The sequence below is a fragment of the Petaurus breviceps genome, unplaced genomic scaffold (assembly GCF_028583685.1).
Source record: "Petaurus breviceps papuanus isolate PSGF00001 unplaced genomic scaffold, PetGlider_PUasm1.0 90731, whole genome shotgun sequence".
NCBI lineage: Eukaryota > Metazoa > Chordata > Mammalia > Diprotodontia > Petauridae > Petaurus > Petaurus breviceps.
The window spans coordinates 9871253-9897312 of record NW_027187325.1 but is presented as its reverse complement, the minus strand read 5'-3'; the positions used below and the strand labels follow the sequence as shown (position 1 = coordinate 9897312).

General features: G+C 41.3%; 1 protein-coding gene across 2 annotated transcripts in view; it reads left to right on the top strand.

The window, feature by feature from the left end:
• EPB41L5 (erythrocyte membrane protein band 4.1 like 5) overlaps positions 1 to 25156 on the top strand; it is a 133392-nt gene extending 108236 nt beyond the window's left edge. For both annotated transcript variants that reach the window (XM_069066911.1, XM_069066912.1), the window contains 5 exons: positions 2894 to 2987; positions 8159 to 8233; positions 12919 to 12960; positions 13370 to 13500; positions 15341 to 25156. In XM_069066911.1, the coding sequence (XP_068923012.1) occupies positions 2894 to 2987; positions 8159 to 8233; positions 12919 to 12960; positions 13370 to 13500; positions 15341 to 15410 (412 nt within the window). In that variant the 3' untranslated portion in view covers positions 15411 to 25156. The remainder of the gene's footprint in view (positions 1 to 2893; positions 2988 to 8158; positions 8234 to 12918; positions 12961 to 13369; positions 13501 to 15340) is intronic.
• Positions 25157 to 26060: the final 904 nt, after the last annotated feature.

The following is a 26060-nucleotide window of genomic DNA, read 5'->3' as shown; positions in this document are numbered from 1 at the left end:
CGTTGTTTCTGCACAGAAGAAGAGAATACAGCTTTTGGCTAGTGAGAAAGTACAGTACTGCCCAGCCTAGTGTAATTAAATGAGAAAATGTATGTAAAACACCTAACAAATCTTAAGTTGCTATACAAAGGTCAGTGTTCTTTTTCCTGTTTGATAACGTCTGCTATAAGCCCCTTGACATCCTGTTCTTCTTCCCAGGCTCTAGCTTTATTTGTGGTGCTTTCTTTGGCTAAAGTAGTGTAAAACTGTTGTATGGTTATGTAGTATTTTTGGCATCTTGTGCAATTTGTGATCACTTTATAACCATGTTTTTCCCCATAGTCAGGTACTATGCATCATTATGCATCTTGTGCTTCTGCTTATGAAGACTAAAACTGAGGCAAACATGCACGGGTATGTGTGCACTGCACACAAGGGCGACTGGATAGAATCATAACATGATCAATGTGGAGCTTTTTAGAAACCACCCAGTCCAGAGGTTCTTAACCTTTTCTATGTTATGGACCCCTTCTCAGAATAATGTTTTTATATGTATAAAATAAAAGTACTTAACATTCTAATAGAAACCAATTGTATTTAAATAGGGTTATCAAAATTTATTTTTTAAAAAGTCAGGTTCGTGTACCTTATGTTATGAACTCCTGATCTAATCCAACCTGCTTTTTTAAGAAACTGAGATAGAGAGAATTTGCCCAAGATTACCCAGGTAGTAAACAAAAGAGCTTGTCTGATTAAATCTGATTAAAGTGAAAGCTCTCATGTCAGATGCTTCCTTACACCCTCAGTCATGTCTCTTTTGAACTCTCTTGGTCCTTGTTAATCTACCCAGAGGCTAGCTAGACCTTTCTTGACCCAGCTGTGTCCTCAGGGGTATGTTCATCACTACAGTCACATCCAACAGCATGGACCTAAAACATTATTGTATCAACTTTTGAACTATAATAGAATTCATAGGATTCTTAAAAGACTCTTAAGACAGGGCTTCAACACCATTTAATAGACTGGTGACAAACATTGGTCACAATCTCCTTGTGATGCTAGTCTGCTTAATTTTAGCATATTAAGACACTTCAAGGTAAATTCCATGCAGCCAAAAGGAAGGGTTCATTGGCTCCATAGATAGGCAAAGCTGGTTACTCATGGTGTTGGCTTTCTTGACCTCTTCAGTGAGAGACTGAGTAGGGAAAAGTTCAAATATTTACATTCCTAAAACCTGCAGATATGTAGGAATGTGAATACTGTTAAGAGCAGTGAGGTTTTAGTCCTTCCATAAGAACAGCAGCTCTACCCAGGAGCTAATGGTGACAATATAAGTGATACATTGGCTGTCACTGATGCTGAGGGGCCATAAAAGATGTGTGTTAGTAATAGAACTGGGAATACGGTCATTCCTCACTAATGGTGCACAGTTCTTCTTCTTTGTTTCGAGTTTGCCCTTATTTCTAAATTATTCATCCAATCTCCTTCCCAGAGGGCATAATTTCTTTTTATTGGGCTGAGTTTGAACTTGTCTATGAATGTACATATTTTCACAAGAGTAGTGGGATCATTAGTTCTACACCACCTTAGGTTTCCTTCTTTTTTTCCTTTTTTTCCCTTTTTATTAACAGTATTTTATTTTTCCCCAATTTCATGTAAAAACAATTTTTAACTTTTTTTTTTTTTAAATTCTGAGTTCTAAATTCTTTTCCTCCTTCTCCTGGCCCCTCCCTGATGTTGAGCCATCTGATATAAGTTATTCATGTGCAGTCATGCAAAATGTACTTCTATATTAGTCATTTTGTGGAAAAGAAGGAAGGAAGTGAGAGAGGGAGGGAAGGGGAAAATAGTATACTTTGGTCAGCATTCAGACTGTTAGTTTTTTTCCTGGAGGCAGATAACATCTTTTATCATGAGTCCTTTGGGATTGTCTTGGGTCATTGTATTACTGAGAATAGCTAATTTGGTCATCATACAATGTGGCTGTTACTGTGTCTAATGTTTTCCTGGTTCTGCTCACTTCACTCTGGATCATGTAAGCCTTTCCTGGGTTTTCTGAAATCAGCTTGCTCGTCATTTTTTATAGCACAGTAGTGTTCTGTCATAGTCATATGCTATACCTGGCTTAGTCATTCCCAGGTTTCCTTTTGAAAAATCACCTGAAACCCTCAAATCTTCTAATTTGTCTTGGAAGAAGTCAGTAGCTTCATCACATAGGAATCGGAAGCAGAGCCTGAGTGGGCTCGGTGAGGTGACTTTCAAGACTGTAAAGAAGATCAGATATGGAGGCTGATGTGGAGAGTGTTGGGAGGCATGGGACGCGTTTATGGTGATCCAGGTGTGACTTCCACTTTGGGTTGCAGTACCTAGTGGAATTTAGCTTTCAGGGGCGGTTAGGGGGCGCAGTGAGTAAGAGCGCCGGCCCCAGAGTAGGGAGGACCTGGGATCAGTTCCGGCCTCAAATACTCAACACCCACACAAAATAACTGGCTGTGTAACCTTGGGCAAGTTACTTAACACCAATTGCTTAAAAAAAAAAGAATTTAGATTTCAGGGCAGGGTTATAATTGTCACTAACGCACCTTGCTTCAGTCGTTGATGATCCTGGTGACCTCTCATTAGTACTATCCATTGCTTTAAGATCACTCCTAGAGCTAATCTTCATGGCTTTGGTAGCCCCAGCAGGCTTCCCTAGAGCACAGCTAACTGGGCTGGACCCCACAGGCACTCCCAGCTTCAGCAACAGCGGGAGGAAGGTTGCCTTTTGTACAAACTGCTTCCAGTCCATTTAATCACCCTCGTACTGCACCACTGACTTTTATTCTGCTTCGTGAGTAAAGAACTTTGAGACCCTGCTCTTGCCTTTATGGGACTTTGGTGGCACCGTAAAGACATTTCTCTCTTTCTTTCCCAGCAATGTATTAAAAGAAGATAACAGAATTCTCAGTCCAGAAAACACAAAGATTCCCACACGTCCAAATGCTGCAGAAGATAATTCTGTTCTAAAGGTAAGAGAACATTCCTGGCCTCGAGGATGTATCAAGTTTTAAAGCTGGAAGGGAACTTCGGGCCATCTAAAGCCTCTCCTTTGGCAGATGTGCAGACTGAGGCACAGAGGAATCAGTGACTTATGCAGACTTCAAGGCCTGATCTTTGGATTTTCAGACCAGTATAGTTCCTATTATGCCAAGATATAGATACCTAGTATTTGAGAATCTGCTTCTTTTTAACAAGCAGCTAGGTATAGTCAGGAAGACTCCTCTTCCTGAGTTCAAATCTGACCTCAGACACTTGCTAGCTCTGTGACCCCAGGCAAGTCACTTGTCTCCACTTGCCTCAGTTTCTTCATCTGTAAAATGAGCTGAAGAAGGAAATGGCAAACCATTCCATTATCTTTGCCAAGAAATGGGGTCAAAAGAGTTAGACACAACTGAAAAGCAACTGAACAGGAACATTCTTTTTAATATATTGATATTTATATTTTAATATAGTTGGTTTCCTTTGTAAATTTAAAAACACTATTTACCAGCCTTCTGCCTAGGTCCATGACCCAAATCTTAGGTTTTCCAAAGCCTGGGATGTAGAATTAAATCACTAAGATGACATTTGAAAGATTTTTATTAAATCTTCATTCATCTTGGGCCTCTTAATTTATACAGCATACTTCTGATCATCTGCATAACCACTAGAGTATTTTCAGATAGTATATTGTTTGTAGGTTCCCCAGAGTCCTTCTTTCCTAGCAGTTTCTTCAGTTTTCCTCTTTGAGCTTTTGGTTACCAGATCTCCTGTTTGCACTCCCATATTCCTTTGTCGAAATATATGATAAGCACTAAATAAATGCTTGTTAATTGAATGAATAATGGAGTCCTCAAAGGAATCCTCGGGAGATCATCATGTCATCAGAGGTGTGAGTTTCTTGAGAGCAAGGAGGGCTTTCTGCCTTGATTTATATCCTCAGTACTTAGCACAATGCCTGGCACATGGGCTATGCTGAATAAATGCTTGTACTGAATAATCACTATGTGATGCTTCGTAATCAAGTACTGGGAGAGAGAAAAAGTTTAGATAAAAAGGATGACTCCTTCCCTACTGGAGATTATAGTCTAGTAGACCCAGTCATGCTCCAGTATTTTGACGGAGCTTTGGTTTCTTCGATGTGAGTGCTTGCTCAGATGCTCCAGATTCCAGCACGTCCATCCCTCCTTATCCTGTGCTACTCTTGTCAGCTTGTCAGTGGGCTCTCGTAAGTGCTGCCCTGGGGTCTGCTCATTGTCCAGGGAGTCATGACTGCAGCCCCTCGGCGGTCCGATCCACTGGTCATTTTCCAGTCTTACTCAGTGACTGCACTGTTCCCTTTTCTGGTAACACATCACTCATGATATCTTCATGGCCATTTCCTGTATGAAATTTTTTTGTGGGTAATGTTCATTACAGCCTGTTCATGTTCACCAGACTTCTGAATAACCCATAACTTTGATTCTTCAGATTGTGGCATTTTGTGTTTCAGTCATGTAGCATAGCTGGACGAGTATTAGTGTTGAAAAGTTTTTTTTTTTTTCAGGGAGAAGCTTGTGTTCATCAAACGCACTGTATAATTTCCCAAACTGGTCCCAGTTCATTGTCTGTGTTCAGCATCTGTCCAAGATACATGCACCACTGAACCTTCACTGTAGGTTATGCCAGCATTCAGCAAACTGTGACCTGAGGGCCATATCCAGCCTTCTGTCTGTTTTTGTGTAGCTGGAGCTGAAAATGTTTTTTTACAGTGATGTTAAGCACATGAACAGAGGGGAGAGAGGGCTGGATTTGGCCCTCGGGCTGTAGTTTGATGACATATATAAATATATATATATATTATATATGCACTTGCATGCATATGTATGCACACACATATCTCCAACAGCTTATCAGACTGGGTCATAGGAATTCTTCAGATACTTGGTTTTTTTTCCCCTGTGTAGAGAGACTAAACTCTTTTAAGTGATTATTGATCTCACTTAGGAGGTTTCTCAGTGTTAAGGACTTGGTGCGATTAATATGTCATCTATAAATAGAAACATTAGTGGACCCCACCATCTATAGGAAGTTCCTTTTCCATTTGTATTCTGTGCTGGATATCATTCACAATAGTAGAAAATGCCTTTGGCAGCTATAGTTTTCCCTGTTCTTGTGTTTTACTTAATATTGATAATTAGAAGGTCATCAGACAAAGTTTTCTCTTTTGACTTTCATGCAGTCTTAAGTGATTTTAACATGTGAGTGAAACACTTTGCTAGAAGAAAGATGTTTGAATGGGACGTTCTTTTCCCAAATCAAATTCTTTTTATAAACCACAAATTATAAATCTAGTGGGATCTTACACTCTTTGCCACTCTCAGGCAATTGGATGACTATAAAAATATCTGCTATAGAATATAATTTATAAATCCTACTTGTTTTTTATTCATGCTTCCTTGAAAGAATATTCCTTAAGGAATATGTGTGCAAATTTTTTTCTTCAAGGTTTTATAGAGTCAGTTCATATTTAAAAATATCTCCTGATCAGATCTCAGAAACCAAGAACTATGGAGTTGGAAGGAATCCCAGAGCCGTGATAGTATAACCCGTGTCTCTCATCCTTTCTGTAATGTGCTAAACAGGTAGCCTTCCAGCTGTGGCTTACAGACCCCAAGGAGAGCCCCCAGTGCATGCAGATGGGTGTGTTTTTTCTGGCCCAGATACTTTTGTGGTGTTTGTTCATTTCACTGCCCTTTCTGCTTATTTGTGCAACACACTAGGGGTGGTGCTTATTTATAAATAAGTTGAAATATGTTTGTACTTTCATCGATGAAGAAAATAGTTTGGTATAGAAACGGTGCTTCGGTGCTTTTCTGTATGTTATTGGGTTACTGTCCTTCCAGCTTCATTCTTAAGCGCTCCCAGGATCATCTGATTAACTTGATTTCCCGTCGGACTTCCTGCAGACTGTTTTTTCCCCACTGCAGGATTTCTCATAGTCTCCAAACACTCATTCATTTATTCAGTGTTGAACAAACATTGAAGTGCCCCTGATATGCCGGCCCTGGAGGTACAGAACCAGCAGTTCTCGCCCTCAAGAAGCTTCATTGCTCCCTGTGTGATTTTATAAATGAGTTTATATTCTAAATTGATTTTACCCTTGCCCTTGCATATCTCTCTACTTGGCAAGGATTATAGGATCATAGATGGATTTAGAATGGAAAGGGACTTTGAGAATTATCTGGCCCCAGTGTGTGAAGTTAGGTGATAAAAGTAGAAGGCATCAGATTGCTGGGGACTGGGGTAGAGGGAGAGGGGGGAGGAGGAAAGAAAGAAAGCCAGAAGGAGGAATTTGAACTGCAGGAAATTTGGAACCACTAAAGATTTTTGAAGAATGCCAACATTAGATGTATGCATAAGAACATAAGCAAGTTATTTGCTGATAGTATGAAAGGTGGATTGGAGGGGCAGAGTTATTAATGAAGTGACTAAAAAGTAGTTGGAACTTTGTTCTTTGGTAGAGATGATAAAGAAGGTACTTAAAAACTGAACTTGGGGGCAGCTAGGAGGTGCAGTGAATAGAGCACCAGCCCTGGAGTCAAGAGGACCTGAGTTCAAATCCGGCTTCAAGACACTTAACACACACAAAAAAAATAGCTGTGTGACCTTGGGCAAGTCACTTAGCCCCAATTGCCCTGCCTTCCCCCCTCCAAAAAGCAAAAGCAAAAAACAAAACAAACAAAAAAAACTGAACTTGTTCAGTTTTTATGAAGCCTTGGACATCATACTTACTGTCTATGTGATGGGAGTAATAGCTCTGCCAGGGGCTATGACAATTGATAATTGTAAAATGCTTTACTGGTTTAAAGTCCCAAAACTTTGTCTTCAAAATGAAATGCATCCCCTCCTCACCTCCTATTCTTAGAATCCAGCTTCCCTCAAAACTTGGCTCCTATGTGATATCTTATCAGATTCCTGGCCCCAGCTCTTTGTGGAGTCTCTCCCGCCCCCAGTGTGTGTGTGTGTGTGTGTGTGTGTGTGTGTGTGTGTGTGTGAAACCACATTTTCTTCCACCAATAGAATGTAAGCTCCTTGAGGACAGCTACTATTTCATTTTTATCTATATTCTGAGTATCCTTCATCCCCTTTTCTGCCTTTATATTCATAGATTAATAATAATTCACAACATGTGAATTCGAGCAGTACATAACCCAGAACCTGAATACCAGTGTGGTATAATAAGCTGAGTTCTCCATATAACTGCTTAAGACATGCCAGTTTATACATTTATCCTTTGTTCTTACACAGCATTCCTGCCAATATTACATAAACAAACTAGAAACAGGAGTGGACTCTGAATTACTGAAGTCATTCTATAATCAATGCTTTAATTTTAAAAATGGTTGATAGTAGGTGGTTTGTTGTTGGGATCTCTGTGTTTTTAGGCAAAAATTGAGCTAATATAGAAAAGCTCAGTGGACATAGCCTTCTATAAAGATAATTCTTTTTTTGCCAGTTAAGAAATAAAATGAAGGTAAGAGTCAAAGAAATCAGTAAACTGTACCCAAGGCTTTCTGGAACAGAGAAGTTGGAAAATTTAAAAAACTTTTCATGGCAAGTTCTCTACTCCCATTCTTACATCCTTAGATTTGGACTTCTGTGTCTTCTCTTGATCAGAATCTCAATTTAGTTCCCAGTATTGTGTTTTCTCCTCTGTGGGTACCTAAAGAAAGAGAGATCCTTAAGATGCATGGAATAAATATCTGGTTTTACAATCAGGGCACTTTTGTACCAAAACTATTGGTTCACATGATAGTTTTGATCTGGTAGCTTTTAGGACTCTTTTCCAACCCATTGCTTCCCATCCTGATTCCTATGCCTGGTGCCCAATGGGTGAAACACCAAGCATACTATTCCAAGTCATAGGAGCTGGTTTGAGAAGTTAATAAAAATTAAATATTATTTTGTCGAAGTTTTAGGTGTGGTTCAGACTTCCCCCCTACTCTCCAAATATAACAAAAGTACTGTCCCTCCCCCCCTGAAAAAACAACCCAGCGTAATTTAAGAATATTCATATTTTCTTAATAGGATTAACCCAAACCAGCCTGGGTATTAATAATAAATTGAAGGGGACATTAGGAAGTACCTTTGTTTATAATAACTATTTTTTATTCCATAGACTGCCACTGATGAATTGGATGCCCTGCTCTCATCCCTAACAGAGAATCTGATTGATTTAGCTGCTGTGCCTCCGGTAACTATGGTTCACAAAGATCATACAAAAGGTGGGGGGAGGGATGTCTACTTAATGAACAGTGCCAGCTTTCCTCTTGTTAGCTATTCCTGAGGAAAAAAATACCCAGTCAGATGTGCCAGTCAGTCACATTTTTTTGAGCTCCTGCTATTGTGTCCAAGCATCTCTGTAAGAGTGCTGGACAATACAGAAACATGTAAGAGGTGGACTCTGGCCTCCAGTAGCTACTGGTGCTCTAGATGAGAAAATAAGGCAAATGGAAGACTTCCGAGAGCTGCATGTGGTGAGGTGGAGCGTGCAGTGAGCTCCACAGACGCACAAAAGAATGGAAAGAGCCCTCTCCTTGGAGTTCAGGTTGGATTGCCGCTTACTGATCCTGTAACGTGAGCAGGTCACTTAGCCTCATGGACACTTGGCTTCCTAACACATAATACAGGATTAATATGCTGCTAGGACCACCTCACAGGGGAGTCATGGGATAAAGCATTATACACAGGCACACCGTTTTTGTCATCAGCAGTAAGTGCTATGGAAAATAGACCGGATGTTGACCAGTCAAGACACGAGTGCCTCTGAGATGCTTGCATGGCCGTTATGCCGAGCCGGGTCACAGAGTCAGTCAGCTCATGCCCGAGCAGAATACTGTGATGGCTCTAGCCAAGGGAAAACCTTCTTGAAGACCTTCAGATACAGGGCACCTGCTACCTTCCATGGCAGCCCATTCTACTTTTGGACAGTCCTATTTCTTTGGAAATTTTTTCCTCTTAATTGGGAACAATATCAATTTGACGTCAACTGGAAAGTTCTCAACATACAGTTTTAAGTCATCTCATAAATTATCCCATCTTCCTAAAGGGATGGCATGGGATCTGATGTGGAACAAAAGAAAGATATCATTTGATACAAAATTTAATAATCAATTTGTATATAAAATTTGTCATTTCTGATGTAATAGATATGGATCAGTATAGATCGAGGACAGATAAAACAAAATGTCAGGGCAATACAATACATTTTTATTGATTACCTACTACTTGTAGGACACTGTACTGGCTACCAAAAAGTATAAGATATGATTCTTTTGCTAATAGAACTTGCAGACTAGCAAGGGGAAATACAGTTGTAAAACAACTATAACGAAAAGAATGTCAGAAGAATGCCACTATTCAGTGGGAGTTAAGAGGAGAGAGGTTCCATCTGGCTGGAGGAATTAGGGAAGGCTTCATGGATTAGAATGAATTGAACAAATAGTGCTGGGGAGAGCCAAACCAGGAGCACAGTTGATACTTTAACAACATTGTAAAAATGAGCACTTTGGAAAGACTTTAAGAACTCTGATCAATGCAATGATCAGCTGACATTCCAGAGGCTCAGCGATGAAGAATGCTGCCCGCCTCCTGACAGAGAAGGGATGGACTAAATATTCAGAATAATGTAACAAAGATTGGGCACCTGGGATGCACAGTGGTTAGAGTGCTGGATCTGAAGTCAAGAAGATTTATTTTTGTGAATTCATATATAGTCCCAGACACTTACTAGCTATGTGACCTTGGGCAAGTCTCTTAGCCCTGTGTGCCTCAGTTCCTCATCTGTAAAATAAGAGTGTGTGTGTGTGTGTGTGTGTGTGTGTGTGTGTGTGTGTGAGTGAGAGAGAGAGAGAGAGAGAGAGAGAGAGAGAGAGAGAGAGAGAGAGGTGCTTATTAATCGAGGAAAACTTTTATAACGTGGGGGGGGAAGCAATATTGGGAATCAGGTATCCTAGTTGGAAGGAATGCTGTAGAAAAGATGGGAAGATTGAAGGTACTACCAGTAATTTGTTCTGACTGGAGCACAGAACGAAGGGAAGACTAGAAAGATAAGGACAGATGGAGAGGTCCAGAATAGGAAGGGTCTTGAAAGCTGGGCTAAGGAGTTCATACTTTGTTCAGTGGACAGAGGAGAACTGTTTATGGTTTTTGTGTGTCAGCAGAGTGGGCCAGATAACATGCTCAGAGCTGTGCATAATCTAATCTGGCAGCAGCCTGTCGGTTAGAACGGAGTAAGAGAAAGCCTGGAGGCAGGTGACCCATTAAAAGTCTATCGCACTATTGCAGGTGAGAGCTGAAGGGAACCTCGGCCATGGTGATGACGTGACAGTAAAGAAGGCGGCCTCGTTTTGGAAAGGACATTGCGCAGGGTTGAGCCGAGGGACCTTAAGATCTTTTCTTGTAAGGATCAGTCAGAGGAACTGAGATTGTTCAGTGTGGCCAAGAAAAGACCTGGTGGCGAGCAGGAGGGGCACAAGAGTAATCCTGTTACTCCAAGGAAGGTGCTAGGTGTGGGATTAGTGTGTTCTGCTTGTTCCTAAGAGGAAAGAGTAAGGAGCAGAGGGTGGGTATTTCAGGGAGACCAATGGACTTTGTGTAAGGGAAGACTTCATAACTCGAGCTGTACAAAATTGGAGTAGATGATTTGAATAAGGAAGAGTTTGTAGGATGTCAAGTCTTATGTTCTGAACTTGAGTGACAGGGAAGATTATGTTGTTAATATAAATGAGGAAATCGGTAGTGTGATCAGATTTTTCAAGGAAAGATGAGATTTTAGATTATGTTGAATCTGGAATGACAGCTGGACATCCAAATGGAGCTATCTAACAGACAAATGAAAATGCAATCTGGAAGTGAAAGAAAGATCAAGACTAGAGATAAAGATTTGGGAACCAACTGTATTAATCATTGACATTATGGAAATGGATGCCCATGACTATCAAGAGAAAAGAAGTCTGAAAATAGTTCCCTGAGGGAATACTAACTTTATTTGGGGGCAGGTAGGAAGAACATACCAAAAGAAAAAAGGCTGTTAGGAGGAGAATCAAGAAAATAGTGTGATAGAATCCAAGAGAAAAACTTGGGGAAACAAGCAGTGTCAAACACAGCAGAGAGCTCAAGGATAAGCAATGAGAACTGACCCACAGATTGGACACTAGAAGATAGACTTCTAATACTGAAAGTAAGTAACATCTGTGTCCTCTTTTCTACTCAGTACTCATTTCCTAGACTGCCTTCTCTGCCCACCCCCAAACCTGACAAGTCCTCTGATTAAAAAAGTAAATTGAGCGTTGAGGTTTATTGTAACAACCCACCACTACAAGGAAGACTATCTGGAATTCTGCCTACAGATGTCTACTTCATAAAGGAAGAACATCATAGGGGCGGCTAGGTGGTGCAGTGAATAGAGCACTGGCCCTGGAGTCAGGAGGACCTGGCTTCAAACCAGCCTCAGACACTCGACACATTTACGAGCTGTGCGACCTTGGTCAAGTCACTTAACCCCAATTGCCCCTCCCAAAAAGCTAAAAATTAAAAAAAAATAATCAGTAGGAAGAACATATGATATGATATATCTCAAATAGAAAAGTTTTTTTGTCATCCTGTAACAACTGAGCCAGATGTGATTTCTCCCCTTTTTTGAGCTCTTCTAGCACATTATTTAAACCACACGTCTCATAGAGTTATCATTTGCTATCTATTTTATCATACTTCATATGCTCACCTTTTCTACCCTATTAGGTTGCAAGCTCCTAGAGGACAACAGGGTCTGTATTTCATAATATATAGTGGATATACCTCATGTCTTCCCCAGTACCGGAATAAGCAAATACAGTATATACAGTAAATGCAGAGCAGATGAATTCAGGGGAAGGAGAGCTCCTTTGTAGCTGGTCAGGAGAGAGTTCATGGCTGAGGTAGGTTTTGAGCTAGGTCCTAAAGAAAGAGTTAGATTTATAGAAGGAGGGAAATGGCGTGATTTACAAGGTAGGGAAAGAAAAGCCTGCTTGCTAGTGGCAAGTAGAATTGTTTGACTGCGATGAGTGCTCCCTGTGGGGAACAGTGGAACCTCTGAATAACGTGTCTTGACTTGGAGACTGAAGCAGGAGCTGCTCAGGTATTTGATGTTTTCCAGTGCCAGGCCAAAAGAGAGATGCAGATGACAAAATGGACCCTTGATTGAAAAATGATATCCTCCAATTCAGACACAGAAAGGTTTCTTTGAAACTGGGATAAACTGTATTTAGGATCTTCATTGTTTTCCTTAGCCGTGATTCATAATTAGAAAACTATCCATATAAACAGGTGCTTTCTCCTATTCTCCTTGCTTTGTTTATGTGTATTTGTCGTAAGTCCTTCTTTTGAACTTTTTTTTTTTGTCTTTTTGGAGGGGGGAAGGTCGGGCAGTTGGGGGTAAGTGACTTGCACAAGGTCACACAGCTAGTAAGTGTTAAGTGTCTGAGACTGGATTTGAACTCTGGTCCTCCTGAGTCCAGGGCCAGTGCTCTATTCACTGTGCCACCTGTCGGCCCCCTTCTTCTGACTTTAGTTACCATAGGCTAAAATTCTAGGAAAGAAAATTTTGTGCTGTATGTCAGGAAAAACTTCCTGATTCATAGATTATTTTCTCTTTTAAGTTAATAGGAAGCCTGTGCAACGTTTTTATTGACCAGGCACAGCTCTGTCTCTGGCAATATCTCATGTAATTTGTGTTTTTTGTCATAGGGAGGTATCTTGGATTTCATTTTCTCCTTGGAACATTTCCTTAAAAACTTGATTATTAACTTTAAAGATTTTTTTCTTATTCTAGTCTTCATTTAATACTAGAGAAAGATTTTTGTGCCTTAGTAAAAAAATGTTTTCCTTCTATTCCTTTAGGTGTCTTCCTTATCCTCGGTTACACCCCGGTGGATTGTGCCAGTGAGTTGTTAATACTTGTGCTGTGGGTGCTAGATAAGTTTAGGATTAACTGAAAACTTTAACTATTGTGATCAAAACTTCACAGTGACTTGGGTGACCTGGGTTATTATTATTATTTACACTTCTGTGTGCTTTAAATACTCAGAGGTGCTGGGAGGAATCCATAAAAGCCTCTGAAGTGGCAGATGAGAATGCAGAATTCAGGGTAGTTAAGCATTATCCTGTAAGGGGCCTTGCCTGATAGCTGAAATTATTCTGAACATATCTTTCCTGTTTTCACCCTGTTAACGCTCCCTTCCACTCTTTCCTTAGGGATACCTTTGGCTATGAGTGACAGCCATGTAGGTAGCACTTGTTGGCTGTGGTCATTGTGATTCCAGTGTTTTTGGTTTGTTTTGTCTTCCTGCAGCAGACCAGGACTCTTTCCAATGGAATCTCAGGGAGTGAAATGGCTCTGGACAGGAAAGATGAAGGTGTTGAGCCCGAGGTGCTCTCCTTGATGGCCCAGCCAGGGCCCTTCCTAGTTGATGCTGTGACCACGTGAGATCTTTTCCTATTGCTTGTTCAGAATGGGAGGGAGTGCAGTGGAGTGTAACTGCATACGATTGTTCTCCACTTATTCTTTGGCTGCTGTCTTCTCTCAAGGGCTAAGTCTGCAGCTTTATATGACTTTATGAAGAAATCTTAAACTTGATTGTGGTGCCTTGACTTGATACACATTTGCAGTTTATATACAGCTATTGAAGCTGTTGGAATGGAATAAAAAACATTAATAAAGCATTTATTGTATGCCAAACACTGTGCTAAGTGCTGGCGATACATGGAAGAAAACTGAGACATTCCTGGCTCCATTGGAGGAGACACATGTAAATGAGAGTTTGTATTTACATTCAGTTCATAGTGGAACAAGAAAGTAGCAGAGCAAATGGCAGAGAATTTGGGAGTAATGGCCGGCAAATGGTCCCCTCCCATGAGGAGTTAGCAGGAAATGAGGCTCCCAGTTATCCCCAGCAGGAGTGGGGAATGTCAGGATCAGTGTTTGGGCCTGGGCAGTGGAGCCAAGGGGAAGGGCTGAGTCTGGCTCTGCTCAGGCAGCAGGTGTTGCTGGTCTGTCTTTCTGCTTCCATAGGCAGTTTGGGTCACGGGAGGGGAGGGTCTGTCCCTTGCTAGGGGGTGGAGGGTTGCGGGGAGGAGAATGAAATGATTGGTCCCAGTTGTGGTTGGGGACTGGACTGTGTGTGAAGAGGTACATGGTGTATATGAACATAAGTGAAAGAAAGACTGCAAGGTTGAATAAGATTGATGTGACTGAGTCCTGGCCGTTTACTGTAGATGGGAGCCGTACCGAGAATAGCTCTCCATGTTTTAGGCCCTTGTTCTTCTGCCTTTGCTGGGACAGATCTAGAATGGAGGCCTCCCCTTCCCCTGGTGCTCCCCCTCAGATGCCTGCTTCTGGTATAGAGAATTTTGGTCAGCAGAAACCCTTAGTTCTTTCTCTCAGAGAAAAAAGTCAAGAAATTGCAATCTTGAGAGAAACCAATAATACTTTTATTTTTATTAATAGCTTCCACAGTCTGTGTGAGCACAAGTAAATTCTGGCCTTTCTTAAATAATCGTGTGTGCTCACATGTGCCCCTTTGGGAAATGCTGCTGAAAGACCCAGTTGAGTATCAGGGGTTCTGGGCAAGGGGACTCGTAGTAACTGGGGATTTCTCCATCTCTTGTACATGGAGTCCTTGGAGGAAGTGTGAAAGGAAATAGCAGCAATAAACCGAGGCCTTGGCTAGGAAATCAAGCAAACACTAGTGTTGTCTGGCACTCTTAGTGTCTGGGAGTCTGGGAGTTACCCAGCATGGCTTCTGAGCAGCCATAAGAGGCAATGATGATACTTCAGCACTGTGCCCATCAGCTGTTAAAGAGGCCCTAGGAGACTTGGTTAATCCTTTTACTCTGTACACAAATCCCTAAGTATCTCGGTCCTCTCATTTCCAGGCCCACACTAGATAAGAGGCAGCAGGCACGAGGGACGGCAGAAGCGCACCTGAAGAGTGTAAGGGTGTCCTGAGCCCCCTCAGTGGCCCGGGGAGCCGCTGCACTCTGTGCACTGCCACGTTTGCTTTGGAGACCTCAGTTGTCATGAGGAGTTTGGGTTGCACTTAGTGTTGAGGAGGCAGAGACAGCTTCAATAAAACTTGGTTGAAATTAGTTTTGTGACTTAAATGCTCTGTCTGAGGAAGGTCCTTCATGCTGAAGGGTTGCTGCCAGCACGTGCGCGGACGCTCAGCCCCGAACACAAGGCATGGCTCCGGGCTCTGATGGAGGCAACACCAGGCCGCTCACGGCTCCTGCTGTGCACTGACTGTCTGTCTTCTCTTTGCAGCTCTGTCCCGGCCCTGGCTGAGGAAGCCTTGAGGAAGCAGCGAAGATGTTTGCTCACAACAGAGCTGTGAGCTGGTGCTTGCCCACCCCCGTCACTGGGAGGCCGTCCTGGAACCACAGAACCACACCTCGGCTGCAGAATGTGCTGCGCATCCTTGGGGACCCGACAAGCCCAGCTCTACCGTGTGGGTCCCCAAGGAGTCGGAAAACTCCCTTCTGACCCAGCTTCTCCAAAGACAGCAAAAGAGCTATTGTCACTGTCTCTGCCGCTGAGGCCCGGCCCAGCACTCTGTAAATGTTCTTGGTGGTACCCCAGCACCGAATTGCTGGCCTTGGGACTGAAGGAAAAAACGAGGACCCGTGCACCCTCTGGTGGTCGTGATGAGTTGAGTAACCATGGCTGCACAAAACCCAGCTGAGCTTGGGTAGCGTGCAAACTTGGAGTCTTACTGCTGTCTGCTTTCTTTCTTTTCTTCATTATAAGTATCCCTCTTAACTTGTATGTTCTTCAGGGCCATTGACTTCTTCTGTGAAGTAACTGGAAAAGGTAGAGCAGCTAGGTCAGGGACTTGGAGGCATCGACAGGGGCTCTGTATTGTAGGTAGACAGGACAGAAGGACGCCTGCTCTGTGACTTTGAAGGTTCCCAGATCACCTCGCTGTCTTATTTTCCTACCACTCTGCCTGACCCAATATCCTAGTTTGAGGTTAGGGGGTATAGCAGACCTAATAGAGCTATAGGACAATTGCTAGTCCACTTAGCCATCTTTCCTCACAAGAACTACGCAGATTTTAACATGAAGGACAATAAGCGATATCTGTTTTTTGCTTGGCATTAGTTGTTTTCTGTGGCTGAGTAGGTTAGTGTCTATCAAGAGACTTGGTGCAGACATTTCTTGTATCTGTATTGTTTTACGGGAGCGTATTTATCTAATAAGCAGCTTGTATAAGAGGGAAGGGATCTGGAAATACTTTCAGGTTACGAAAGTACTTTCCCCCATTCCAATCTAACCCACCCACTACTTTGATCACGCCATCTAGCGTGAATTGCTTCATCTTTTTTGTATAGTGTTGGCGAATGAGTCATTAAAACTGCTGTCGTTATTGTCTGTTAGAGCAACACTATTCAGATGTAGGACACAATTGTAAAAAGTCACAGGTTCTACCCTAAAGGTGCCGTGACAGGCCCCAGGAGCCGAGTAGAGGCCAGATGAATTTACTGATTATTTTACCCATAATTGCTGCTTTGGGAGATCTGATGGTGAGCTCTTGCTGTCTCAAACTCAGGGAAATAAGAAGTATGACTGCCTCCCAGAGAGGACACTTAGGCCACAGATACATCTGTGCCCCTTTTTGGGCCTAGGTCTGTTTTAGAATAAGCTGAATAAAATCAGAGTTTGTCCTCTTTGAGAAGAATACTGGGATGTGGGCTGGGAGCTAGAAATGTGAGGTCTACTTTGCATTAAAGGCCTTTCTTTTGTAAATTTTTGAATATTGATGATTACCTGAATTACTGTTTGAACACCTGCTATATATTCTAAGCCCTATCTAGAAAGAACTGCAAGTCTAGGAATGAACTGACATTTTAGTGAGAATTTGTCATCTTACTGTTAGGTTTTTCTAAGGTTCCCTGGTACTCCCACTTGCCTGTACAGATCAGACTAAAGAAGAAAGCCTATTTCAAGCAGGCATGTGAGCCCCAAAACCCAAGTTTTCAATCACTTTGGGGCTTTTCATGCCCACCTGCTTGGGGTGTAGGCTTCCTAAGAGCTGGCAGGGCTCATTCACTTTAAAATGAAGGCCCTGGGGCCTTCCCAAGAGCAGTCACAGGTGGACTGGGCTAGGGGGTGGGGAGAAAGGAGTGTGAGAGAACTGGAAACAGTCCTAGTGAAATAGCTGCCGGCCCCTTTGGTGGTGTCTGAATCTATAACTGTAGAAGCTTCCTTTTCAGCTGCTATGCTAAAATATTCTGCACAGGGATATATCTTTTGGGCTAGCCTTGGTTTGTACCATTCAGCCTAAAAGAACATTTAGTACTTTGATTTTAAATGCTTTCTTCTGCCAGCAATGTGTGCGTAGTGAACAGACAGTGGCACTTTGCAGAATAGGTTAGGACTCGTCTTGAACTGCACAAAGTATTGCCTTTCTTTAGGGAAATTCTGGCATTTCCCATTGACCACTTCTCTTACCAACTCTTTTGTAAGTGACATTGTAAGTATTGTAAATGACTTTGCTAGAGGAACCACCTTGGCTTAAGGATAAATTTGCTGACTAGTCATCAAGTTTATTTAGAGGGTTTCCAGAAAGTAGGTGCCACACTCTGGAATCTGGGATTTAGCCTGGGGAATATCGAATTGGGCAAACACTCACATTTTCAGTGGCATTCGTGATTAATTCTGGAGGTGCTGGAACATAGACTACAGTACTGAGTTGCTGAGATGTGTTAAATAGCCTATATTTTCCATCCATAGAATCATAGAACATTGCAGCAGGACGGAGCCCTTAGAGCTCATCTGGTTCAGTCCTTTTGGTTACAGATTAGAAAGCTAAAGCCAGAAGGCTGCCATGACTTGCTTTAGATCACACCGCAAGTTATGTAACACAACCCATATATCCGTCTTACTAAAATAGCTTATTATAGGGGATGCATTAAAACACAGGAGCAGGGTAGCTGGGAGGAAATCATCTAGCCCTTGTGTTTTCATTTTCACACATTCTTACCCAGTCAAGATAGAGGCTTTCTTAAGATTCATTGGAATTCTAAACTATCCGGAGATTTGGCAACAGTTTTAAAAAAATGTTTGCATCTCGCTGTGCGGTATTTAAATACGGAGATCTGCATTCCCTAGGAATTATTAGACTTGGCAGGTGAATTTTATAATGCCTTACATATAGTAGGCACTTAATATTTAGGGGGATAATTAGGTGGGAAGCAAGATTACAGCTGCTGCGACCACCAGGACCTTTGGCATTATCGCTCTTGTTAATTTGTGTCACTTTGAATAGCCTCTGGTTCTTGACAGTCTGGGTTCAGTGGTTGAAGGCCTGTGTTGATGGGAGAGACTGGGAATGAGAAAAGTCAGTGTCTTGTAGGCATGATCAATGAGGACTGTGTGTTGTAGGTGGGTAGAAAGGAAGGCCTCTGATTATGTCACTCTGAAGGTTCTATCTAGAAGGGTGTATCTAGAATTTAAGATTGTAGAAAAAAATGGCATGAGGTAAAAGGAAAAAACTCCTTCAGACTTCCCTTTTCTCCTCAACTAGGAGAAAAGCAAAAAGGAGGAGAGTTTGTGAGGGAAGACAGGCTAGTAACATTTTTAAACAAGTAGCTTAATTTCTGGTCAGGCTATTAGATTCCCCTGCTCCCCCCCCCCCCCCAAATTCTAATCATCATGACCAAGTATCAGTCCGAAATAATTGATTGAGGTTTCTGTAGCAAGATGAGGTTCCCATACAATTATCTAAGATCTCTAAAAAGAGATATTGATGAAGTTTTTTTAATGAATTTGAATCAGAAATAATGAGGACATGTTTTCATATTCAGAGGAAGAGAAGAGCCGGGGCAGTAGTTTGTTTGATTATTCTAGCTTAGCTTAGAAAGCTGTTCACATTCTTGAATTGGAAGGCCACTTGGATGTGATTTACAGCAGTGATAACAGGCTGAGGTCAGCAAAAATGATAGGCAAGCTGTGCCAGCCACAGGGTCCCCCACAGGTTCCAGCTGGCAGATCTGGCTTTTGCTTTTTACTTGTTAACCCATTAGTTACAAAGATAAGAAAATGTATGCATCTTGATTCATTTTCAAGAATCTTAAAATATGATATAACCTGTATAATTTGAGGAAATCTATTTCCCACATATGTTACTTCAAATTGTTCCTGAGAAATTGCATTTCACAGAATCTGAATTGGCACGGACCTCAGAGGCAAATAGTGTAACTCGCTCATTTTATAAATAAGAAAACTGCAGCCCCCAGAGGCTGAGTGCCTTGTCCAAGGTCACACAGGGAATAAGTAACATGACCAGCATATTTAAACCTATGTCCTCTGACTCTAAGTCCGTTGTTCATTCCATTGTACCACATTGCCGTCCAAATCATCTATTCCAACACACTATTGAATAGGAACTCTTTTAAAATAGGTTCAAGTGGTCTTCAGACAGAAGCTAGCTTATATTCAGAGACCTCTAATAAGAGGAATTCAGCTACCTCCCAAGGAACCCCATTCCATTTTGGATAGCTTTAAGTGTTTCCCTCCCTTTTGTGGAACTGGAATTTTCCTATCTGGAATTAATAGCCATTTTGCTTTTCCATTTGAAAGCCCTTTATCTTCTTGATGGGGGTAACTGGATTGCTGGTGAATAGAGCTCCAGGCCTGGAGTCAGGAAGAGTTAAGTTTAAATGTGTCCTCAGAGATTTACTAGCGGTGTGACCTTGGGCAAGTCACTTACCCCTGTTTTCCTCATTTTTCTCACCTGTAAAATGAGTTGGAGAAGGAAATTGCAAAACACTTCAGTATCTGCCACAAAAACCCCAAATTGGGTCATGAGGAGTTAGTCCTCACTGAAACGACTAAACAATACTATCTACTTGACTCCCCTAAACTTTCTGTACTCCTCAGTGAACATACAGTAATTTCTTCATCTGATCCTTGTATAGCGTGTTTCCTGTCTTCTCAATTTCTTTCTTTTTAAATTCAGTTTTATTTTCAGTTTCAGATTCTCTCACACCTTTCTCCCCATCCCTCATGCACTGAGAAGGCAAGAAAAACAAAACCGATTACAAATATGTATAGTCAAATAGAATAAATTCCTGCATTAGCCATGTCCAAAAAAGAAAAAAAAGTAGGCTTCAGTCTGCATGCTGAATCCAGCAGTTGGCTCTGTTCGGAGCGGGGTAGCATGTTTTATACTGTTGGTCATTGTGTTTATCAGCGTTCCCAAGACTTTCACATCAGATTCTCTTGACAGGATTACTGTACTGTGTGTATTGTTCTCCGGGTTCTAACTTCTCTTTACATCAGTTCGTATAAATCTTCTCAGGTTTTTCTGAAAACATTTCCCTCACCATTTCTTAGGGCACCATAGAATTCTAACACATTCTAACCTTAGCTTGTTCCTGATAGGCATCCTCTCCATTGATAATTCTTTTCCATAAAAGCAGCTGCTATAAATACTTTTGTACATATAGGTCCTTTGCCATTTCCTTTGATCTCGTTGGGATGTAGGCCTAGGAGTGGTGTTGCTGGGAAGAGGTATACACAGTTCTGAGAGCTCTTTGGACATAATTCCAAATTGCTCTCCAGAACGGCTGGACTAGAGCACAGCTTCTTCAGCAGTGCATTAGAGTCCCTGCTTTTCCACATCCCTTCCAGAATTTGTCATCTTCCTTTCTGATCAGTTTAACTAATCTGACAGGTGTTGCACTGTGCTTCCTAAAACTCTGGGCTTTTTAAAATTTTAAGCAACTTTACACACTGTTGAGTCAAACAGAGCTTGTAGTCTACTGAAACCTGAAGATACTTTTTGTATGAACACTTCAGTTGTACCTGCTATGTTTTGTACTTTGTATATTTGAGTGTTTTGAGCCCTCTGTATTTCAGTGTTTCAGTGATGTTCTTTCCTTTTTGCATCATCGTTATTGCTAGTGCCCCCACCTCCGATAGGGATGCATTTAGTTTTGCTTTATTTGGGACAGTGAAGAATTATATGAGGAAGGGGATTATAATAGTTAATGACAAAGCAAAAAAAAGGTCATGTATATGCAGAAGAAAATATAAAAGAAGGTTCAGAAATAGACACTCCTTAAATTTAATTTCTGACAGTGTCTAGCTCTTGACCCTGGGCAGATCACTTAATCTCTGTTTGCCCCAGTCTCCTCAGTTTTAAAATGGAGGTTATGATGGCATCCTCAGGGCTGTGAGGATCAAATAAGATATTTGTAAAGCACTTAGCACAGTGCCTGGCACCCAGAAGGCACTTCATAAACATTCCCTCCCTCCCTCCTTCCTTCTTTCCTTCCTTCCTTCCTTCCTTCCATCCTTCCTTCCTTCCTCCCTCCCTTCCTCCCTCCCTCTCTCCCTCCCTCCCTTCCTTCCCTCCCTCCCTTTCTTCCTTCCTTTCCACAGTCCAGTTTCAAGTTTGAAAACTCTCCCCTTTTATCTGCCACCATCCTATCCTGGCGTCTTACCCATTCACAGATTTCAGAGATCACTGAGAACATCTCAACAACCACAGCAACCGGTGTTCAGCTGGCCCAAAGGATATGCCTGGGAAGCAATTCCTTTGAGGCTTGTTTTCCAGACTCATTGAGGATGGCTCCATGCTCTCTTACTGTGCCGTCACTTATCCTGGATATTCCCCAATCCTGCTAAAAAAAGAAGAATGAAATGGTTTAGAAAAGACCTAATGGTTCTTTCTCCATCCGTTATTGTTGCATCGGCATTAAAAAAAAAAAAACCCTTTTAAAAAAGTCTTGGCGTTCTCTGTCAGCCTTGGGTCATGCATTCTAAACCTCACGCTGCTGATATTTGAGGGTTTTTTAGGGCCTTTCCACTCTTGTAGTCATTCTCATGTCTGTCCTCACGGCTGTCTTTTATGTCTTTTTTTTTTTAATGAACTTGACATAAACGTTTCCATATACAAAGAAAATAAAGAAGATTGTATGTAAAATTTTGACTATTACATACAGGCTTTTTTTTTGAAGCACATGTTAAATTTGATATGATTGTACCATTGCTGTCCCGCTTGTCAGTGTCTCCTGAAATTCCTTCTGTTCTCTGTGTATTTTAATGTGTCATTGATATTCTTTGTCTTTGTATCACTGTTACTACCCGCCATCCCTGTTCCCACCCCTTTCTCCCTCTGGTAGGGAAAGCATTTAGTTCATCTTACTTGGGGCAAGGAAGACTTTATTCAGAAAGGGGTTGTAATAGTTATGACGAAGGAGAAAAAAAGTTAATGAAACACATAGCTACAGAAGAAAATGGAAGAAAGTTCAGAAACACACAGTGAAACAGGTCCTATTGTAATTACTATGTTAATTCATTATGTACATTTAAAAAATTCAAGCTGTACATAATTTGTGGTTTTCGATGTTATTCTCTTTTTTTGGTTTTTGTATATGGAAATGATCATATTGGTAACTATACAAGTTCACATTTTAAAAAAAAAGTTTAAACCTCTTCTGTGTAACAAATATGTATAATCAAGCAAAACAGATTCACACATTGGCCTGTCTGAAAATGTATGTCTCATTCTGCACCTCAGTTAGGAGGTGGGAAGCATGCTTCCTTATGAGTCTTCTGGAGTAAGGATCGATCATTACATTGTTAAGGGATCTGGAGTCTTTAAAAGCTTCCCTTCTTTACATTTTTTTAATCATATAAATTGTTGTTTTGTTTGCTACACTTTATCAGCATCATTTGATACAGATACAAGTCTTCTCAGGGTTCTCTGAATCTGTCTTATTGTCATTTCCTAGAGCACAGGAATATTCAGTTATATCAATAGAATATGTGGAAAGGAACTTTCAGTGTCTTTAACAAACCAAATTGTTCCATGAGTTTCTTTTGTCTCCGTACTGGTATCCTTAGACAGCTCCTCCTTTCCTTCCTCATCAGAATCATTTGCATAGTTAGAATTTCATTCATGAAAATTTCTCATTCTGTTTAGGCAGATTTCCTCTGTAGAATTGTTTGCCTCAGGACTTCCCTGTACTTTCTCTGATCTCTTTCCCCAAATATAAGACAAATATTTTTAATAGGGGGAGGGGGAAGGAAGAGGGGATTGCAGTCCATAAACTTTTTAAAATGTCTAGTTAACTGTATTTCAGTATAATTTCCTTTGTAATCCTATACATTTAAAAACATTCTGAGAAAGGGTACCTAGGTATCAGACTATGTCAGGTTTTGAGTCCTTGATCAAGAGTTATAGTAACAATTTTTTCCTTGTTTGTTAAAATTAGATCCAGAACGGGAGCCCCTCCCCACCTTCTGAAGAATAAAATCATCATTGTCAAATTTAAGAATTTTTCAGCTGCCTTGCTGCTGACACAGAAAACTCCAGCCTCTCTTGAGATTGTTGGGAGTTTTCCGTCCCCGTTAGGCCTCTCTGCCATCTTTATGATGGTTTGTTTCAAAGGGCTCCTCCATTTGTGCAGAGTCTCTAATAAGGCAGTTAAAGGCTTTTATCCAGGGGCCTGCTTATCCTGTATGGATGACTGGTTGGCTTTGTGTCTATTGTTTATTCTTTTGTAGTTTGTGTATGTATAGAACCCAGTATACTTCTTTACTGGGGATCCTTGGTTGCTATACTAAGTTGATATCTCTGTTTTCATTCTTTTTAACAGCTGGAGGAAGGGGAGAAATTAGTGCTTTAAAATGAGATTTGTAGGTGTCTGTTATGTGTGCTCTGTTCACCATCTAAAAGCAACTCAAAATCCCTTATCAATGATGGCTAACTAGTTTAACCTTCAGAAACAAAAGAGGGCACAGCATTTTTACAATGCCATCTTATTGGGAACACAGACATTTGGTTAGGTGAATCCATACATTGCTTTTTGAACCTGCTTAAATTTCAGGAGGCCCTCTTCTAAAATTTGAGATGGTTTTTGAAGGATTCTGGAAGTACTGTCCTGTTTGGACTGCATCTCTAACCTTAGCCCGATTCCTTTTCCTTTACTGTGACCCAATTATTGTGTCATTAACCAAGCGGAAAAGAAAGGCTCAGAGCTCTCGTCCCATGCATTTCTCAGTTCTGGCTGGGGGCTTCCATCTTCATCAGCTTGTCACCCCGAGATCTTGTTGTGAAGGAGCTCTTGATTGGCTCTCACTTTGATAGATACAAAAGCCTAATTAATGTGTACAAGCAAGAGACCTACAGAAACAAAGCCAAGATACCATTTCTCTTTAGAAAGGAATGGGGAGCTGTTATTGAAGGAGTTGGCAGCGTAGTGTAATGCAAAGAATGTCATAATTACTTATCAAAGCAACTCAAATTATGGTCAGCACTCTGCCACCAACTAGTGGGGTGACCTTAGGCAATTAATAGACTTAGCCTCACTGGGCCATAGTTTCCTTGTCTGTAAAATAAAGGAGCCAAGATTGAGTGACGTTCAAGAGCCCATCAAGCTTTAAAATTCTTTGACTTCCTCTGGTCTCATTGTCCCTGTTCAGCCTTACCTAGCTAGGTCTCTTGAGATGCTGGGCGTTCAGACTCCAGCAGATGGAAAGATACACATTTGTTATAGCACCATTCTTCTTTTCCCTGTGTTCCTTTGGAATTTGAAGCACTGGTTCTTGCATGATTAGAGGTATGCTCAGTAATTCTGACTCTTCCTCCCCTACAAAAGGCTGCCTGGTTACCTGCTGAGAAACTTTGAGTGGCAGAACTTGTGATGTAGACAGATAGCAGAGTTGAATCTTATCCTCATCTTCCCCAGTAGTGGAAGCCTCAAGAAAAGAAAACATAGTTTACAAGTCCCTAATCCACATTCCTTGTCATTTTCCTTTGTCATAGCCAGGTTTTCCCAAATGGACTGATTTCCCTGTCCTTTTTTATCTTCCCTCGACATGTTAGACTGTCATCAGAACTTAACTATTTCATGTTTACTTTTTATATGTGTAAAGCTCGGTAGTAGCTCTCAAAGTGTAATTTATTGTTTTTTTAAATCTCAAGTGCACCCTTCACTTTGTATTACCACGATTAGAATTTTTTCTTGACCTGTATTAGAGACACTGAGACGTATTTGTACACTGGAACAAGAACTATAATTTGTGACTGCACTCTAATAAATCTTTTATGAAATGTTTACACTAGAATTTTCTAACACGTATGGTGACTGATTAAATGAAATTTCTTCTGAATCCATTTTCAGTCCATTTCAAGGTGGATCGCCATTTCTGATGAGCCAAGATATGGGTGGAAAAAAATGGAAAAAACATTTTTACCATTATGTAATGTTTCATGGAAACCAAGGGTGTTTTCTTGCCCTAAGCCTCATGCCTCATCCACTGTGTCCCAGAGGGGACAGCCTTGCTGCTCCCCAGAGCCACTCCAGTACAGTCAATGAGCCACTCTTCCTGCCTATCTTGCACAACCTCAAACAGGCATCTGCCTGCTGTGCTAATTTTATTTCTCTCCTGCTTCATGAGGAAGCCAGGAAGCGATGAACCTCTGAATTGTTTCATATGACAGCCTTCAGAGGGGAGAAAGGGCTTAATATCCATTCCTTTTGAAAGCAGCTGGAAATGTCAGCAAGTCTTGAAGCTGTCGGTTCTTCAGTGTCATTAGTTTATACTGGTGGGGTCCTAAACAAAAAAGCCCACAAATCTCTTGTTCTGTTTCTTCCCTGCCCAGCATTGGATTCTAAGCAATGCGCTTTGGAAGGCAAGGGGATGAAGAGAAAAAGAAGGAAGAAATATGGGATCTTTTGGTTTTTTTTTTTTCGCTTTTTGGAGGGCAGTTGGGGTTAAGTGACTTGCCCAAAGGTCACATGGCTAGTTTTTGTGTCTGAGGCTGGATTTGAACTCAGGTCCGCCTGACTCCAGGGCTGGTGCCTGGATTCACTGTGCCATCTAGCCACCCCAAAATCTGGGATCTTAATCATTGTATTAGGTGGTGATGATTATGATAGGAGTACCTGGGGAAAAGTTCTTTCTTTAAAAAGAGTTTCTAAGTTTGACACCAAGAGAAACTGGGGAAATACTGTGACTGGAAGCCAAT